At 46.6% G+C, this 20202-nt stretch overlaps 1 protein-coding gene across 1 annotated transcript in view; it reads right to left on the bottom strand.

Annotated features, from left to right (window-relative positions):
- HCN4 (hyperpolarization activated cyclic nucleotide gated potassium channel 4) overlaps nucleotides 1-13365 on the bottom strand; it is a 153026-nt gene extending 139661 nt beyond the window's left edge. The window contains exon 1 of the mRNA XM_090028655.1: nucleotides 12803-13365. Coding sequence (XP_089884781.1) covers nucleotides 12803-13350 — 548 coding nt within the window. The 5' untranslated portion in view covers nucleotides 13351-13365. The remainder of the gene's footprint in view (nucleotides 1-12802) is intronic.
- Nucleotides 13366-20202: the final 6837 nt, after the last annotated feature.

The raw sequence follows: 20202 nt of genomic DNA, 5'->3' as shown, positions 1-20202 counted from the left end.
GGTCAAAGGTCCCATAACTCTCATGCTGGACTATGCCCTATCAAAGGCATATTTCCTGCAACAACAGAAATCACCCCCCAAAGAAAAGGGTGCTGTGTGTTGTAGAGTGAGCAGCACCACGATAGAGGCATAGAATTTGTTTTCATTTCATTGCTGGAAGCATTCCCAAAACCCATAGCAAGGTGCTGAAAAGAATCACAAAAGACAGAATCCATCTCATCTCTCCTTGCCAATGCAGGCTTGTCCTCTATTGTGCATTTACTAATGGTTTGTCCAATCTGTTTTGAAATGTGCCAAGCAATACACAGTCACGTAAGGGATTCTATGGGTGCCAATCAAATTTGTCTCCTCCTTCATAAAAAAATGAAGGAATTGGTTTTCTATAAATCAGGCAGCAGCCTAGAGCTTCATTCAGCGCTGTGCCATTCATGACTGCGTGGGTGCATCCCAGGCCTGTAGGACACAGAAGAGTATCAGTTCTTCTAAGATTGCCCCGTAAATGCTTGGACTTCCTGGAGACTTGCCTGTACCTGCTGTATTTATTCACTACATGTGGTAAGCAATATTTGGCACTCCCCTAGCACCATCCACCTGAGGACGTGAAAGAGCCTTGCAAAATTAAAAGAATGAAATAATGAAGCCTCACAACTCTGCCGGAGTTTGATCAGTATCTTTTAACAGATGGGTAAACCAAGGCACAGAGGATAACTTGACAAGAAGAGAAGCCAGACCTCCTGCCTCCCAACTTTATACTTTAAGCACAGCTTACAGGGTGTTTTCCCTCATTTTCACAGAGCCTCTCAGTAATACTGGGAAAATATATATTAACATTGATAACATAAATGAGAATAGAGTATGGTCCACTAGCAATACTGATCCTCCCTCTTCCACACTGGAGATGGACAGACCAACAGTAACGCAGTGGAATAGCCTGCCTAGGGAAGGTGTGGGCTCTCCATCACTGGAGGTGTTTAAGAGGTTGGACAGCCACTGGATGGTGGTGATCTAGGCGTAGCTATGCCTATGTTCTACTATGGGTATTTCCCACACTTCTGGGCTTTCCTGGTTGTGCCCCCCTCACACACTATGTGTGTCAGGGTGTTTTTAAGCCTCCCTCACAGGCATTGAGAAAGGCTTGGGATTTTAACTGGGGTATGCCAATGCTCCTGCTGGGACTTAAAGCCAGAGTTTCCTGACTAGAGTGTCTTGCCCCTTCACTCAGGGTCCGATTGATCACCATATTTGGGGTCAGGAAAAAGTTTCACCCCATGGTCAGATTGGTATGAACAGGGAGGGGGCAGGGGGCTGCCTTCCTCTGTAGCAGAGGGCATGATCCTCTACCTGCGATCTTTTAAGTGTATATTAGCAACCTGTTAACAACCATATTAAAAACCATGGCAGCACTGGCTGCCATGGTCCCCCTGCTTTACCTGTGGCAGGTATTGATGTTATGCTTTGTGTTGTATCAGGGTTCACAGTTTTACCAAGAGGTTAGATTATGGACTTGTATAGGATGGTTTGGGTAGGGCTGATCTTGTCTCAGGCAGGGGGTTGGACTAGGTGACCTCTGGAGATCCCTTCCACCCCTATGCCTCTATGATTCTATGACTGACAGTAGTTTCAACCATTCAAGTCAATGGAGTTACAAAAATGGTGGAAACAAAAGGTTGGAGTGGGGGGGGCATCAGGACATGGGAAGCAGTGTTTAGTGCAAGTGTGTGTTACTCTACAGTAACAGGCTGCATGGAGCCAGCTATCATGATAGTCTGTTATCATTCTGGCTGTTGGAGAGCTTGTCCAAACCCTGACACTGCCAGGCGAAGCGTCACCCCTATGCTGCTTCTCTGTGTCTAATGCAACATCTGCTCCTTCTCAGAGACCCAGGGCCTCTCCTATCTGTCACTGAGTTTTCTCATCCCGCACTCCTGGGGCCCTGCATCTTGCTTTCCATCGACTTGCTAACACAGGCAGAGGTGATGGAATTCCCAGAACGAGCCAGCGGGCAGACAAAGGCTCTGCTGCCTCCTCGTACTCCGCTCCTTCGCGGACGAGACACTGTACTGGGCAACGGCGAGACAAATACTGAGAGGGGTTACCACCTTGCCCTGAAACCACATGTGACGTGACAGGGGAAAGGAAGAGACTTACTAATGTGGAGTCTCTGTGTCTTCAGAATGCAGCTGTTATCTCTCGCCAAGCTCTGATAACTTTGCAAGAGATTTCTCTTCTCCTCCCCTTCCCACAGCTGATCTATCAGCACTTTGCCAGGTTTTCCATTCCCTAAGCATGCAGAGGACATTAATGTATGTCAGATTAGATCCATGTTAAGCAGTTTTGACCAAGTCAGAAGGCTACAAGGTCCCATCAAGCCTGTAGGCAAGGAAGGCGGTTTACTCATTGTGCAACAACTGACTTTACTGGGGGGGTGGGATATCTGCACAGAGCTGTGAGAAAGAAGAATTATAGTTCCTACACTTTTTACTGCCCAGGGTCATCTGGCAACCTGCAGAACCTTTACTGCCTCTAAGCTCCTTAACATTACTTCCACAGATGCAGGCAACCTGTCCCTCCAAAGAGGCATAGATTTAAATCCATAATTAGCACATTTGGAAGAGTTGCCACAAATGAGATTAAGCTGCATGCACCACTGGGGAAAGTGGCTGTGACTCTCACGTCCAACTGATGGGCCCTCAACAGACCTTGGACTATTCCTCTTTAGATCCTTGTCTGCTTCTCTCTTATTAGCACAGCCCTCCATTGCCACATATGGTGCCTTTAACAGGAGTAAAATCAGTCAGTTACTATAGCTTGGTGCTAATGCTAGACACAGGATGGCCATATTTGTTGTCAGCCACTGAGAATATACTGCATTTGTAAAGGGACTTCCAAGGCAGTGAAGCATTAAACTAGGGTAAGGGTCAGAAAAGGGCATCTAAAACAGCACCTTGTTAACACACCACACACCTGCTCCCTCCCTCAATGTTTTCCCGAGTCCTAGCTGCTTTATCTGCTGACAAAAACATGTTTTTAGTGCTGTCAGCACTGCAGAGCTCATACAGCTGCACAGAGCAAAGCTGCATTTTAGTTTGCCTGATGCATAACCAATAAAACTGGCCACTGAAGGTAGGAGCAAGATATTCCTTACTGGCCAGCACATATGAGGCAGAAAGACAGCAGCCGCTTTGATTCAGAGGCACTTAGAAGAGGCTAGCTAGGAAAATCTTATCCTGACTTGCAAATTGAATCCGCTCCATAGAGAAGCCACTGAATGAGACATGTTCAGATATCACAGTGAGGAGTACAGTGTAGATGCCTAGAGAGGGGAAGAAAGCAGTTAATGTAAAACATCCCCTAACATAATCTGACACAGAATCAACTCTGACCATTCTCACGGGATAGCCTTCCTATCACCCAGTGTCATTCAGCCCTGGGGATCTTGGCAAAGGGATGAAGCTCAAGCATATGTGGAGAAACTAAATAATTAACAATGTTACAAAGCAGGAAAGAGATTTAGGGGCAAAATTTTCACAAGCACAAAAGCCAGTAAGACACAGAAAATCAGAATTGGGCACTTAAGTCCCCTTTCTACTTCATACACTAGAGAGTCTTCGTCTTGGCCCGTGTTCAGTAAAAGCTGAACCCTTCCTACCATACTGTCACTCCAGAGAACAGACTTAAGATGGGTGATTGATTAAGAAGGATCACTGAAGAAGGGAGATTGTGCCCGAAAGCTTGCCAAGAACTTTTTTCCAACTACTCAGTTGGTCTAGTAAAAGATATCACATCTATTCACAGAACCTTTCCTGCCTACGTCCTTAGACCAACATGGCTATGACCAGAAACCCAGCAGGGAACAGACTGGAACTTGCTTGCATTCCTTACCAGGTGCATCAGTTCTGTATTTAACTCTATGAAGAAAATCTCAAATTTCAAATTGCCACATCCTCATGAACTAGCCTTTTGCTTAGGCTCTCGTTAGTGGAGGTATCAGTGGGAAAAGATGAGGATAAAAATGGTTTCTTTGATGTTCTCAGAGACAGAAAAGGATCTGGCACCTTTATTTGTGAGTGACAATCATCTGCAGGTAATTGATTTAACTGCTTGTTAGAGTGCCAATTAGAGCCAACAATAACTTGATTGACCTATGACTGCCTTGGCACTAACACTACTTTAAAAACAGGAGAAAGACAGAAATACATGCTTTAAGAAAGATAAGAGATCCAAGAGAAGGGTTTCAAGACCCTTTTGAGGAACTCACCAACTTGCTAACGAGTTATTCAAAACACATAGGAAATAAATTTCAGTGGTTTCAAGCTCAAATGACAACATGTTACCTCCACCTCTTTTATCTGTCTACTAAACATATTCTGATGTGATAGTGCGAGCTTTAGTGCAACAAATGTATTCAACAAAAACCATTAGCAGTGCTATCTAATTATAATAATAACACTTTATCAGAGACCCATGTCCTTACACGTTTATCAGAACACTGGAAGCATCTATGTGGATACTTTCCTGCATGCTTATCACTGCACAGTTTTATAAAACATACTGTACTGCACAAAAAGAGAACCCACTTAGCCACTGAGCCCTGGTAAGATGGAGCTTTTGCCTCTAGAACAGCAGTTCCCAAACTCTGACAGATTGCACACCACCATTTTAAAATGATACAACCTTAAGTACCATCACAATTTTTTCAGTTCAACCTTAAATACCACCAGCAACGTTTTGTCATATAAAGTAATTATAATAAATCTGTTAACTTGCATCACTAACAGGGTGTCTGTGTACCACTGGTGGCACCTGTACCACACATTTGGGAACTGCTGCTCTAGACTCATGCATGATTTGGAAAGCTCATTTCAAGGGAAAGGAATTATTTGGGTCCAACTCTCAGGAAGTGGAAGTATATGACTAATAAGCTGGCTTCATAAAGGGAACTCCATTGCTAGACTGGAGACAGCAGGACCGCAACTGGTTGGGCAAAAAGACTGGTAGCTGGGCAGCAGAGTCAGAGGGTAAGAGTAGGAAAGCTAAGACTGTATGAGGAGCTAGTCGGGAGACTGGGACTAGCTTGGGAAGGAGACTGGGACTGCAAATTAGTAATAGAGGAGGTGGTGAAGGGTGTGCACAGTGGACAACGGGCAAGAATTTTATCTGGCTGAACAGAGAGAGCAAAACAAGGAGCAGGAAGTGAGAAGACTGCTAATGCCATCGAGTAGATAAGGAACAGTATGGAGATGGAAACTAAGGTCCAGTGGGCATGAGGAATAAGGGCAGGGGGGGAAGACAGAGCTGCAAACCAAGGTAAGAAAAAGAGCCACGATTGGGGAACTTGGACTGGTTGGGCAAGGAGACTCGGATGAGAAACTTGAAGACAGATAATGGACTGGTTAGATGAGGACAGAAGAACAAGAAAGATGGGAAATGAGCAGAGACAGCTTGAAGGGGTTGAGGCAGAAGTCATCATTCTTAGGAGCTGGAAACAGGCAGATGAATTTGTGCCTAACACAGCACATGCCCCTCCAGAGCCTAGATGGGATCATAAGATTCCTGAGTTCTCCCATTCCTCTGCTGTCAGCAAGTATCTGAAACCCAATGAATAAATGAACATCTCATCTTCTTCTAGCATTGGTCCACACCGAGGATGATGACCTACAACAGCTACTGTCTACTTCATTAGCTCAAGTGGCAAAGGGTCTGCTTCCAAACCTGCTAATGAACCATGTGGGTGTAAATATGAAGCTACAAGATTAAATTGCTAGGCTTCTTTTTCCATTTGCTTTTTAAAAAACCATCAGCTATTGCACACAAAACTGCTACATTAAAAGAACATTAGTGTGATTACAGAGTCAAGCACTGAGATTAGGAAGAAAAATCAGGGTTAATTTTGCTTGTGCACGTGCAGCCTATTTTTCCCCATTAAATTTCTGCCCCATTCAGTGTGCAGGAGGGAGTTGTGAGGCTGAAGCCAGGCTTGCAGAGTAGAAGACTGTTGTCAACAGGATTCCTGATCTTATGTTTTGTAAAATTGGGAAAGCTTGTAGTTAAAGAGGCAGGGGTTGGTTGCAGGTAGAGAAGTGATGGTCCCATAGTTCAGACAGCTGAATGCCAGCCTGGGGAACTGGATTTTATCCCCTTGCCAAAGAGTTCCTGTGCGATGCTGGGAAGTCACCAACTGGTCACTAGTTGGGTGTGTTCCATATTTTTGGAGATTCCCAACTGGAGAATTTGAGGTCTGAGTTACAGAAATGCTGAGCTATGCTTTGAACATCACAAATGCTACAGAATGCTGAACAGTCCGAAAAAAGTCAGTTTCTGGGCATCTCAAGCTAGACATCCAAAATTACTGGCTACTTTTAATCTCCATCCCTGTGCCTCACCTTCCCATCTGCAGTTGAGGATATTGCCTTCCCACTCATATCACAAGCATGTTTTGAAAATAAATTGATGTTTGTGTAGCACTCAGATGCTCTAGTGATGAGTACCATAGAGAAGCAAATTAATCATTTTGTTTTCAGAGCAGAACTTGATGAGGGTACAATAAATAAGGCAATGGGTCCACATTGAACAGGAAAGTAGAAACAGGAAAGTAGAAATATTGAAAATCAAAATAGCATCAAACACCTTGTGACCTGAATGAGACTGGGGTCTGCTAAAAAACAGATAGCATGTGATCGGGTAATTAAGGTTTCACAGGCAACCTTAATTCTGGCATGTTCTAATTTTAGAGTGCTTGATTTAGCAACCTCAAAAAACATTGCAATATCAGTAATAGCAATGGCCCCAAACTTTGCCACGTCATTATGGTAATAAGCTGCAGCATTTTATTTAAAGAGCCATTACTTTCTTTAAATATAGCATGTCATAGTACCTGAATGTTGCTCATACATGAATGACTTCATCACCACAACAGCCCAGTGTAAGGCCAGGGACAATCTATTTCCATTTTACAGATAAAAACTAAGGCACAAATTAAATGAAACATATTGTCCAGTATTACACAGGGGATCTGTGGGATATAGTCAGAAATTGAATCCATATTCCCTGAACACTACACCAGTTAACAACACAACCATATTTGGTTTTTGTTGCAGCCTGATCCAAAGTCCACTGAATTCACTGCAGTCCATCCATGTATCTCAACCAGACCCCTGATCCAATCCTACTGATTACTCCAGTACTACTTAGGTAAAACTTCCACGGAAACCATGGGAAATTTTACTTGGGTAAAGAGAGCAGGATCTGATAGCATTATCCTAAGCTGGGGGTAATCCATCCCTGCCCCGTGGGCCAGATCTGGCCAGTGGAGCTGCATCATCCAGCTTGCAGAGTCCCACAGCAGGCCAGAAATTGGACAGTAGAGTGCAGGGCAGTGTTAATTGCTATTCCATTACCGTCAAATTTCTGGATCTGCAAGGAGCCCTGCAAGTCAGATAACGTGTCCCTGCAGACTAGATCATGCCAGTGCCTGGTCAGATCCAAGCATCCAGGGTGGTCTGGCATCTTGGGCCAGACTCACAGATTGATCACGCGAGCTGACCCTAGCGTGGGATCCAACCTGAGGACTCACCCTGCATCACTCATCTGGCCAACAGATCCAGAAGGCGAGGTGCTGCTGCCCTACATGGTTTCAAGGCATTCACAACCAGTCTGAAGAGAGACAAGTATTTGAACTACCTACATTTTCACCTGTATCCATGACTGGTGAGTAGCTACTCTATCTAATGGAAAGCAGAGATTCTTACACTGAAGTCCTTTTTACCATCTCCCTTCACTTTAATACAGAAGTCGCACTGTTGCCAGAACTTAGGTATGCATTCCACTATGCACTAGAACAACATGCAGCTTTCATTTTGCTTTATTAGGAGTAGGAAACAAGGCACAAGATCAGACTAGAGTGGGTGGTCTCTGGATGTAGGCAGGCATGAAACAATGAAGAGAGGTTGTACACAGAGCCATTTTACAGCAGCAAGTAGAGTGGCTTTACTGATTCAGAACCGGGACGGCAACACCTGCCCTGATGAAGTGACAAAGTCACTGAGGGCAGTTGAACATTTCAAAAATGATTTGTCTCATCCTTAACAAAACAATTATATGATTAGCCAATTTCTGCCCAGGCCCACAGGAACTCCATGGAGCCCTTCAGGAATCAAAGAGTTCTGCCTAGACACAACTGGAGGGCTTCTGTTTCAACCCTGCCCCACCACAAATGCTAGCAGGTGTAGTAGTTACTGTGTGAGAAGTACCATGGTAGGAAACCCTACTACTTGGAGGATCTGACCAACATTTAGGAAATAACAGTATATTATTTCTTCGGGACTCTCAGAACGGGGCCTGCAATTCTGTTTAGAACATCTCCATTGGGTGTTACGAAAATGGTCCTGACGTCTCAAACAGCAATGTGCAAAAGGCGGCAGGAGTGATTGGAACAAAGATTCTATTTGCATATGAATACTGCAAATAATGAAAAGTTAAAAAGCCAAAGGGGGAAAAAAATCCCATGATCTGAAAGTGGAATGGTTTCTGAATAGAATAGTTTTTCATTGTTTTCCACAAGGCCTCCGCTTCTCTTTCAGGTGGAAAAATAATAGCATAGGTTACTGGGCAGTGCATAAATATTCAGTTCCATTTGCATCCACAATTTGTACTATTTTTGTCTTTTAGGTATTGCAGCGATTCTCAGTCCATTCTAAAAAAGCAGTAAACTCCATCTACTTTGCAAGCTGTTCCTGGCTGCAGAGGGAGCAGATACCACCAATATCCTTCACTGTACCACAAACCAAATAGATCATTGATTGTTTGTCTGTTATTTTTTATGATTAAACCAACTGTACCGGATCAATGCTTCTTCCAAAGTTATAACTTACGATTCTATTTGCCCACGGAAAAACCTATCGAAGTCTCACATAAATTGTGATCTAGGAAATGCACCTTTGACTCTGCACTGATAGGCAATTAATCACAGATGCAAATCAACTCTAGTAACTAATTCATGGATATGCACCTAAGTGTACTAACCAACAAGCAATTTTATTAGAAATTTCTAAGACACTTCTTAACTGCTTCTAGACCTAGTCCACTGCATTAGTCACCAGCATTCAGGGCACTGGGGTTGGCTTTTATAAAGGTCACTCCGTTTCTTTTGCCTGCACAATGGACTAGAGGCAGAGATCAACAGCACATTAATCTGTATTAACTCAATTTACTCCTGGAGGGGTCAGAAATTTGTCACTGAATTAACCCTATTAGATGTAAAACAGATACTTTAATGACAGCCCATGATGAAAGCCACTGTCATGTACTAAAACAGGAAAACCCTCACACCAGTGTGAATCAGTTACTTCAGTGCAAGTCACAGCAGAATCAGGCCACTGTAAATAAAGCTTAAAATATCCAGTCCACAAGTTCATGCTGCCAGCAAAGCACAAAGCAACAGTCATGGATTTCCAGCTCTCCCCCAAAATGTTTACAGGTGCAGGAACTACTCTCAGTGATAAAGCTGGTTTCCCCAGAGACACAGGAAACAAGAGGTAGGACCTAATTCTCTATTTCCCCGGACCTTGCATTGGCTTTTAGACCAGCACACACATGCACAACGCAGGGGAGAACTGCACTGATGACTAGGCAAGGTGCAAAGCAACAGAGAATCTAGGCTCTTATGCTGTCCTAATACCACAAAACCTGCCCCTGATGCCAATCAGAACCAATTAGTGTTGCACTGCATAATTTGCAAGGGAAGAAATAAAGTCCCTTGGGTCAAGGAGAACTAGTCTTTGGAAACATTTTGACAATAACTGCCATTGGTGCAATCTGCTGCATTTCAAAGGCCAAGGAAAAAAAAAAGAAAAGCTGTTCATATGCATAGGAGGCAGAACTCAGTCACCTCCGAGAGGGAAGCTTTAGCAGTTCTCAGAGAAGGTGGGAACATGAGCCCCACCAAAACCAGGAAAAGGGTCCCATTCCTCCCTTCAGTTCCAACATTGGCCACAGGCCGTACTCTCAGCCAAGTCCTTTCAGTGGCTGTCACCTTCAAAGGGATAATGCCTCAAGTCACCTAGCAGCAGGGCAAAAGGGGGAACAGTTTGCCCACAAAAGAATCAGAAAGGACTGTATAAAAATATGTTCCAACCAGTTCAGTACATCCATTATGGAACTAGTGCTGCCCATACGGACAGGAGGGAAGAGACAGCATACATTGTGTGCCAGGTTTCTAGCATCAGGTTAGAGAGGAAGACAAAACAGCAATGTATCAGCTCAGCTGGAACTGAACACCAAGGAAAGAGTGCCTCGCACCTGAGGATGTCAGCGGACCAGCTTCCCCTTCTCTGTACAAACACAAGGCTACAGCAGACAAGCATTTCATTATTAATACTAACAAATCACATACATGCTTGTGACCTGCTGGGTGTTACAGACTCAGCCTGATCATTTGACTGAGGTGATTCAAACTTGCCTGTATATTTCAATCCTTTGTGCAACACTGTGAATGCCTCTCTAATGGAGCACCTCACAAATAAAAACTTACCTCATCACCCGTGCTATTTTAAGTAGAAAGTGTTGGCTACCTAGCAATTCCAGATGAAGACAACCATAGGAGCATCTCACCTTGGATAAGAGGCACATTAGCTACTATATTACCAGCATCTTTGACTGGAGTTCACCAGTTTGGCTTCATGCTAATAAAATAGCCTTCAAAAAGAGATGGGGAGAATGAATACGCCAAACATATGAAACATGATATCCCTGGTCTGTTTTAAATTTAGTCCGCTCATTGAACCAAAAAAAAACTTTAAGAAAAGCACTTTTAATACCCTTCATGTAAAAGAATAACTATCCTAAGAGGTTATAGATATTTTGCTTTAAAAAAAAAAAACACAACCCTCTATAATACAAAGATCAAGAGCCAAAATTATGCATTTGTTGCTGTTTCTAAAAGCCAACCACTCACATTCCACAGTGATTGTGAGATATCACTTGATCTGCCACAACTGAGAGATGATTTTAAACTCTTTCTGGGCATGAACATGATTATACTTGCAAGGCATAAGTAGCATGAGGTGACTATTGGAAAACCTTCATGCTTGGTCAGCTTAGCATTTGGGACACCTGAATGCACCGAATTTAAATGACAGTGCAGCCTTCCAAATCATATAGCCCTCCCTTACTGCTTGTTACTGCAAGAAAGTGTCAATTGATCTGATCACCCTCAGTTATGGATCTTTTAAATGTGTGAACCTTTCTTTTCTTTTCTTTTTTTTTTTTTACATCTGCAAAATACATTTTCAGGGGCTTGGTACTGATGGACAACCAACCCCTCCCTTGTCCCCAACATCTTGTAAGTCTCTCTGATCCAATTTGATACAATTACAGAGGACTAGTGGAAGATTTCAAGAGTTTCAACAGCAGTATGTTATGTGTAAATATATATATTTGTATGGTGTGCCTCCACAATGTGTTTTTAATGTGATATATTAACCTGTTGTGATTAAAGTTGAAGCAATAAACCCTAGGCACTGATTGCACTAGGTAATTAATTATTGATTGCAGTACTTCACATACATATTGCAGAGGGAAATTCACCTGTGCAGTAGTCATCAACTAACTTAAAAATACCCCCACACAACCCTATTGTCCGTGACTGAGTGCTTTAAAGAAACTGGGCTCCACTGCTTCGGGTTAATAAATCAACTCCTAGTGAAAGGTGGCTGCTTCAATGGAGGGGAGAACACCTCTTAAAGCAAAAACAGTCCAGTTGCCCAGATCAGTCCCCCAGAGGAGTCACGCACACACACACTTCAGCATCCTCTGAAGGACTAAAGTGCCATCCCCTGTACATACACACACAGATGCATGCATGCATATACACATGCATACACTCTTCAGCATGCTCTGAAGGACTAAAGTGCCATCCCCTGTGTATACACACACACATACACGCATGCATGCATGCGCACACACACATACTTCAGCATGCTCTGAAGGACTAAAGTGCCATCCCCTGTATATATACACACACACATGCATGCACGCGCACACACACACTTCAGCATGCTCTGAAGGACTAAAGTGCCCTTCACTGCACATACAGACACTCATGCATGCACGCACACAGGCACGCTCTTCCGCATCCTCTGAAGGACTAAAGTGCCATTCCCTACATACACACATGCACATGCACACACTCCTCAGCATCCTTTGAAGGACTAAAATGCCATTCCTTGCACACACACACACAAAGACACACACACACTTCAGCATCCTCTGAAGGACTCAAGTGCCCTTCCCTGCACATACACAGTCTTGATGAGTGATGCTGCAGTTGTTGAGGAACAACTCTTGTAGGTTCAGGGAACAGCAAGGTGGATTTGTAACACAGATGCTGGAAGGACACACAATGGGGCTGGAAGCAGGGAGGTAAGGGAGTGTTTGGACAGGGATGATCCTGCCTCCGGCCCAGACGACCTCTGGAGGTCCCTTGCAGCCGTGCTCCCCTGGGATCCCGGCTGTGCAGGAGGAGTTGGGAAGCAGCAGACACCAGGCTCCGGCTGTGCCCGTGCATCAGGTGGGGGGACATTTCCATATCCCCGCGACACTGAGGGCTGCCCGCACTCAGAGGACACAGGTGGGGCATCAGCGGCTTAAAGCGATGGTTCAAAGGGGCAGGGGCACGACACGCAGCTTCAGGAAGATGCCCAGAGCTGGAGCTGGCACCTGCCCTGTTCAGCACGGGCTTTGCCCTCCAGCTGCGGGGGAGCTGCCGCGGAAAGTTGCCCCGGGGCTGGGGGAGGAGGGGCCGTACCTGAAGTCGCTGTAGGGGTGGATGATCCAGAAGCCGGCCGACTTGACCCTTTCCTGCTCCCGCTCCACGGCCTTCTGGCTGCCAAACATCCTCAAGGAGAATTTGTTGACCCCCGGCTGGAGCATGGCCCCGAACTGCCTCTGCATGAAGCCGGCTTGGCCCAAGCGCTGCTCCTCGTCCGGGCTGATCTGGTCGCCGCCGCCCTCCACCTTGATGGAGGTGGAGGTGGAGGTGGAGGAGCGCGGCTGGGGCTGGGGCTGCCCCGCGGGGGAGGCGGGCGGCGAGGGCGCCCCGCTGCCGGGGGGACTCCGGTCCTCGCCCGGCGACGCCGCGTCGCCCTCGCCGCCGATGAGCCGCGTCTCCTCGGCCGCGTCGTGCGGGTGGCGGCCGGCCAGCGACGACAGGCTGCCGCGGAAGCGCCGGCAGTCCCCGTTGGTGCTGGTCTTGGCGCCCTCCGGCAGCCCCGCGTCGCCGCCCGCCAGCGGCTTCAGCCGGATGCTCCTGCCGCGGCCGGGGTCCCGCTCGCCCGCCGCCGCCTCCTCCTCCATCGCCGCCGCCGCCTGGGGCAGGCTGTACAGCCGCTTGCGCATGGCCGGGGGCAGCTGGTCCGCGGCGGCGCGGCGCGGCGTGGCGCGGCCCGGCCCCAGCCCCAGCCCCAGCCCCGGGCTCACGGCGCCCGAGGCCGGCGCGGCGCGTGCCCAGGCCGGGCGCTGCAGGCGCGGGGCGCGGGCGGGCTGCCCATGGCACCGGCACGGCCGGGAGCGCCCCCCCCGCGGCGGCCGCCTGACATCAGCGCCCAGCCCCTGCCCCTGCCCACCTGGGGGGGTCCGCCCCGCCCGGCCCGGCCCGGCCCCAGCAGCCCCCGGCCGCGGAGCGGGCCGTCCTCCCTCTGCGGATGGTCCGCCCCGCCCGCGCCGCCGGGGGGGGACGGGCACGCGGGGCCGTGCCTGCTCGCGGGAAGCAGACGCAGTTCACCTTGAGCATCCCGCTGCTGCCTGCGGGCTCGCCCAGCCCATCTCAGCGGCTTGGCGCGGGGTGGGGAGGCTTCCCGTGGGTGTCCCGGCTGCCACCCCCGGCCTGGAGCTCCCTCTTCTTCGGGCTGTAAAGGACGCCTCGGGTGTCTCTGCTCCTGGCAGGTGGGGACGTGCGGGGGCTTCCCTGTGACAGGGGGAAACCCGCTTCCCAGTGAGGTCCCCCTAGGCCCGCGCAGCCCCCCCCAGACAGATTTTTTTTTTTAATGAGACTTGTTCGTGGTCCAAAGCAAACCTGTGAGTCGGTCCAGCACTCTGCCACCAGCAAACATCCTCCTCCGCCCCACCTGGGGCATCAGGTGTTTCCAAAACCTTTGGCAGGCATCCTACGTGCAGGCCCGAACGCAGAGGCTTGGGGTTCAGATGCCCCCGAGTTTCACTTGCCCTCAGTCATATGGCCGCAGGAGTAAGTGAGGGAGACGTCTGCCATTTCCATACAGTAAAGCCAAGATCTTCCCATCTGTGCAGCAAGTGGAAGGTTAACTATACACTACCTCCGCCGGTACCACCCCGTGCCAGAAGAGCAGTTATCCCCCGGCATGACTAGGAAAACTGCGTTGGTGTTCACAGTCTTGCGGTGGGAGAGCTTCTGTCCCTTCCCAGCCCCTCGCTGAGTAGACTCTCACCCTTCAAAGGACCCAGCCCGGGAGGGATCCCTCCTAGCTCCTGCCCATTTGCCTTTGAGTTGCACTGATTGTGGCTTCACATGAGATCCTATAAGCACCCAGATTAGCAACCTGGTCCACATCCCACCCCCCTGCCCTCCAGTGCTGTAACCCCGTTGAGCCACTGGAGTTACACTGGGGATGCATTTGGCCCATGCATGAGATGCAGTAAGCTGCTGCCTGTTTGGAATACATTAGACACCTGAGGCCTCTTATTCCTCCCTTTCTTTTGTCTTCATTTTTAAAACAAATCAAGAAGGGTTGGGGGGGAGCAAATGATGGAGCTGTGCAGAGCTGACCAGTGCTGATAACTGGCAGAAATGAGGAAGTCCCCCAATAATTCCCAGGAGTATCTCTGCACATCTCCTTTAACATGCACATAGGCACCTTTTCTTTCTCAGGAGGCTCTTGTCTCTGGCTAGGTATTCTACTCCAGAGATTTATGGCAGCAGGATGTTATTCATTTAAGCTCTGACTTCTAGGAAATGCAGCCATCAGCAGAGTGACTTCATGCGCACACGTTGCACATGCTTCATTATCTTTATTCTCTCTGGATTCCTTTTGTGCAAGCATCTAGCCCATTCCTTCCCCCCATCTGGCCTGACCTAGACTGACCAGGACTCTTCTGCAACTGTGTATTATTCAACTAACCAGAGGGATTTTTTTTTTGTCTTTTGTGGACAAGGTTTTGGGGTATGGCAGTGGGGAAATGTCTCCATTTTGAAGTGTTCCTGCAGATAAAGAGCGCAATATAGGCAAATGATAGGATTAGAGACTTGGATGGTCTTCTCCCACCTCTGTACCTTTTGGCTGATGCAAGGAATGGTGAGATGGGCAACCTTCTGTGTCTTAGCTGCAAATTGCCTTTCAAACCAAATGGGGTTTCACTAGTGAGATGTATCATATCTGATACTGAGGCAGCTTCTTACATGCAGTCGAGAGGAATCAGTAAGGAAAGGATTTAGAGATTTTAGCTGCTTGTCTTCCTTTGTGTGTGTTTTGTCGCTCCTTGCAACATGTTTGCATCAATTTTTCCTTCCTGGACTTTCTGGTGTTATCTTCTCAACCCTGCCTTACTGGAACAATGCCAAATGAAAGCGCAAAGGAGAACCGGAGATAACACAACAGGGACTCAAAGCGCAAGGATGCTTCTTACCACTTTCTATGGCTATGAGAAGAAAATGGCTGAGGGCAAAGTTCAATCAGTAGACTGGGCACACTGGTACTGTTCCCAAGTGGGGAAACCATGCCTGAAGGATGCATACCATTTCAAGCGATGGTCCATCCTTCTCAATACCACTTTGCTCCTAACCTTGTATTCCATATATGCTCTATAAATTACAGGAAAAAAACAAAGTTGGGATATTTTTAGGAATTTTCACAGCATTTGCATGGGGCTATTTTCTTGGTAGTGTTAGAGAGTGATGTTGTAGCCATAATGGTCTAGGAATTATGTGAGCAGTAAGGATGTCTTTGGGGGATATCTTTTATTTGACCAGCTACATACTTGGGGTAGAGTTTAGCAAGCTTGTGAAAGGAAAATATTCTTCTTCAGACCTGAAGGTGGTCTGAGGAAAAATATCTTCCTTTTGAAAGCGTGTCTAATTCTATCCCAGTTATACAGTTGGTTCAATAAAAGATGTCCTCCAAACAAATCCTTACATCTTGACTATTTTCTTAACATCCCTGCCTCTGCCAAGCCTTAGTCCCAGTGCAGCAGTATTTAATTGAACGCACCTGTTTAAGCCCACCCCTTTTTCGCACAATGGTTTAACACGAGCCGAAGTCCCATTGATGTAAGTGGACTCTGTGCACATTTAAGCATAGGAACATAGATAAGACTGGAAGAGAACACCGAGCTTAACGAGTCCAGTCCCCTGCAATTTCCGACAAATGGTCCACATGAATATCCATGCTGACCCCTTAAAACCCATGCCACATGCCACAAAGCACTCCCTATTACCTCCCAACAAACTTGGGATCTTTAGTACAAGAAGCACAAAAGCCTCAGAAACTACAACATGCCACAGGAAGAAAGCAGGAGTGAGCAAGCGCCTGAGGGTTGTGCTGAACCTGGCTAATATCTATAATGGGTTGAATATTCAAAATGTTCAGGCACAAGAGTGTGGAGTTCTTGTGTAAGCCAGGCTCTTGACTGTGGATGCCAAGCACTTTTGAAAATGTAGATCCATGAGTCATATGGAGCAGGCTTAATGGGACCACTAAAAACCTCTAAAGATGTTTTAGAAGTTGCTCAAAAGAGGCTCCAAGTCAGATTATATTTACCTGATGATATCTCTGGACTGGAAATGAGTATAGGAGGGTTAGAATCATACCATTCCAGTAACATAAAGCTGTAATCACACCATTATAACAACTTATTATCTTTATTATGATAATGTCTTGCCTAAGAGTAAATGGACTTCACAGTAACATTTTGATGCACAAGAAAAGCTAATACTGCTGTAGCACTTAACCTTGCTCATCATGTAAGCTGTATGGGGAAATCCACTTGCGGGAGAAAGGAAGAAACTTTTTTTTTTGAAAAATTGATTGGTTGTTTTTTTTTTCCCCCAATGATGTTTTTCTGAAGCTGCTCAGAGATCTGGAATAAATCCGAGAGAAATGAATTTAAGGGGATAAGTGCAGGTGAGACAGTCAAAGATGCAGATTAAATTATTTAGGATGTGGTTCTACAAACTGTGTATCACACCCATGTACAGGGTTTGTATGTGTGTATATATGTCTATAGACAAACGTTAGGGGCATGCATAGATGAAACGGGGGCCCTAAATTGAAGCAGTGGGTTTTTTAAAATAATGCTTCAATTTAGGGCCCTTAAACCCCATGCCATGCCCACACCTGAAGTTACCTGCCTCTCCAGTGGCAGGGAGGCGAGGGCGAGCTGCCAGCATGTGCAGCAGTCCCTGGGCTATGGGGGTGGGAGGAGCTGGTACTTTCTTCCACAGCAGCAGCTGCCCTCCCCTCCCAGGTGGCACCTGCCCCCAGGCACCTGGCTCAGGGGGCACCGTAGCCATGGAGGGAAGCACCAGGCCCCCACACAGCTCAGGCAGGCGGGCAGGCTCCAGAGGGAAAAAGAAAAATCAGGCTCACTGCTTTTCTTGGGCGGAGCCTGCTTTCCCGGGCTGCTGCCAGCATGGGCTTCTTGCAGAGCCCCTGAGCTGCATGGAGGTCAGTGCTTTGCTCCACATCTGTACTTGCTCCAAGGAGTATTAGTTTGCTGTGGCCCAGGTCATTTAAGGCGCATTACGCAGCTGAATTTGCTATAGTGGCTGGAATTACTGCACAATATGCTGTTGATGCGTGCAAACCCCAACACCATTAAAGTGGTGCAAAAGCATTTAACCCACTTTAAAGTGTTGTGCACACATGCCCCTCGTTTGGTCTACACACGGCCAAAGCTAGGGCAGCAGCAGTGCAACTCTCCTCCATACCGACCTCATGGGACATCTTCTTAACGGACCCTTGTTGAAATAGGCTGTTGATGTACATTATAGGTTATCCAAATTGCATGTTTTAGCTTTAAATATGCTAATGACATATATTTAATAAATTATGTAACTTCATATGCTTTATGTATTGAAACAGCATATCTATTTTAAGGACTTGACCAAATTTCCTAGAAGTCTCTGGAGCTGACACAAAGAGCCAGCATACTAGTGAACTTATGAATCTTGTTAATGTGAAACACATTTAGCATGTTAGATACTAGAAGGAGTTACTTTATGGACCAGTGCACATCATCCAGTCTAGGAAGCCCCATACATAGAGGAGTAAGGTACATATAAGAAGGTAAGGGAGGCTGCCCAGTTTGGTATCTTTCAGAATGTTAAATCTTGCCCAGCTGACACCTTCCAAGGACTCATAAGAAATTGTTTTGTCCAGATCCACCAGAGGATCACAGAACAAAAAAGGCTCAACATTTCCAGCTTCTTGGCTAGACTGTAGAAATCAAATCTCCAAACACTTGGGGAACATACTGTGTGTAGCTGAATTTTAGACCCACTACCACTGTGCTCAGTGACTCCAGGAGAAATATAGAGGAGGACATTTAGTAAGGAAGTTACACTTTGCATTTCCTTATACTCCATTCTGTCTATTAAGGTTCTTAATGTTAGTACTCTACTAGTAAAATTCATTTGGGTTATCTGGCCAATCTCCTATTGACCTAATATACTAAGTGACAAAGGGATATCCAGGAAGCAATAAGCTCAAAAGTAGAGAAGTTTGTCATCATCACCTAATTCATAATCCATCACTCATTCAGTTTGGGGTCCTCGGCTGAGATTTCCAGCAAAGGAGTCAATAAGCATCTAGTGTAGACAGGAGGAATCAGAGTGAGACCTCCACATCATTTCTGATTGTTTAAAACGGGCCACTGCTAACCTACAATTGCTTTTGGGAAGCCTATAAAACTTTGAGAGACATGGCAAGTCCATCTCAGGCTTTTGGTGACAAACCACTCACTCTCCTCATTTGTGGCTTACTTTGTTCCTAGAGGCTAATAAAGAAATAGTCATCCTACATATCTAGAAGTAACCAGTAAGAACACCCCATTTAAACAGGTGGATGATGTCACACTCATGCTTAATGAAATTCAGCTAATTGCTTGACACTCCCATGGCACACCTCCTAGAGACAGCTTCCAGAGTGGGGCAGCTGAGGGGGAATAAGTTGGAGGTGAGGCCACCTTTAGATCAGAGGAGAGTCCTGGAGCAGAGGAGAAAGATTATTCTATAGTAGTATTTGGAAGTCACAGTAAGAGTTCAAGAGAAACCATGGGGGCAAATGTGTGACTCCTGAGGGCAAGAGGAAGGTTTCCTGCAGAACTTAAAAGTGAGGGTGAGAGAAGGAAGAAAATCTTTCTGGTGCCCAAGAATGTAGGCAAGAGAGGCAGTATTCAGAGTCTATCAATAAGAGTTTGGGGCTATGGGATTGATCTGTAGCAATAATGGTATATGGAGCTTGGCAAGAGAGGGTGGCAGAAAAACTGAGTCTTGGGGGGTGGAAAATGAATTTGGGAGTGGTGTGAAGAGAGAAAAATTACAGGGCCAAATTCTGCTCTCACTTATATCACTACAATCCCATTACTTTCACTTGTGCAATCAATAATAGATTATATAAATCTACCTGTAACACCCCACAACACACTGGGTTGCATACCGTGTTTCTTTGTGTGCGTGTTGTGACATGGGCAAGATGGCCTCTGTTGTTCCGGCCATTGTGCTCAGTACATGGCAAGCTGCAGCCTGTATCTGGGGGAAATATGTAAAACCCTCTGGGTTCCTTGGCCAGACGAAGCAGAGGTTGCTTCAGGCAGACTGGTTGGGAGAAAGACTGAAATTTGTCCCTCTTGGATTGGACATGGCTTGGGTGAAGTCGTGCCAGGTGTATAAGAACAACTCACAAAGGTTCTGGGGTCTTATTTATCTGCCTGCTGAGATACTGGTAGCCAGAAAACCTGCTCCCCATGGGCAGGTCTCCCCCCACTCTTTGCTGGAGAGGCAAGCAAACACTGTTTGAAGGGAAAGCCTCAGGTAGAGGGAGGGAAATTCTGTTTTGGAGTTTGAGATGTCTCGACGCCCATCTTGCCCGGTATCATGTGACCCCAGCAGTTTTTCCTGCCCAAGTGCAGGAAGACTGGACCTGATGATCTGTATGGTCCTTTCCAGCCCCTAAGAAC

This window comes from Crocodylus siamensis, chromosome 15, assembly GCF_052110815.1.
Source record: "Crocodylus siamensis isolate JL-2025a chromosome 15, ASM5211081v1, whole genome shotgun sequence".
NCBI lineage: Eukaryota > Metazoa > Chordata > Crocodylia > Crocodylidae > Crocodylus > Crocodylus siamensis.
This window is presented reverse-complemented; position numbering and strand designations above follow the sequence as displayed.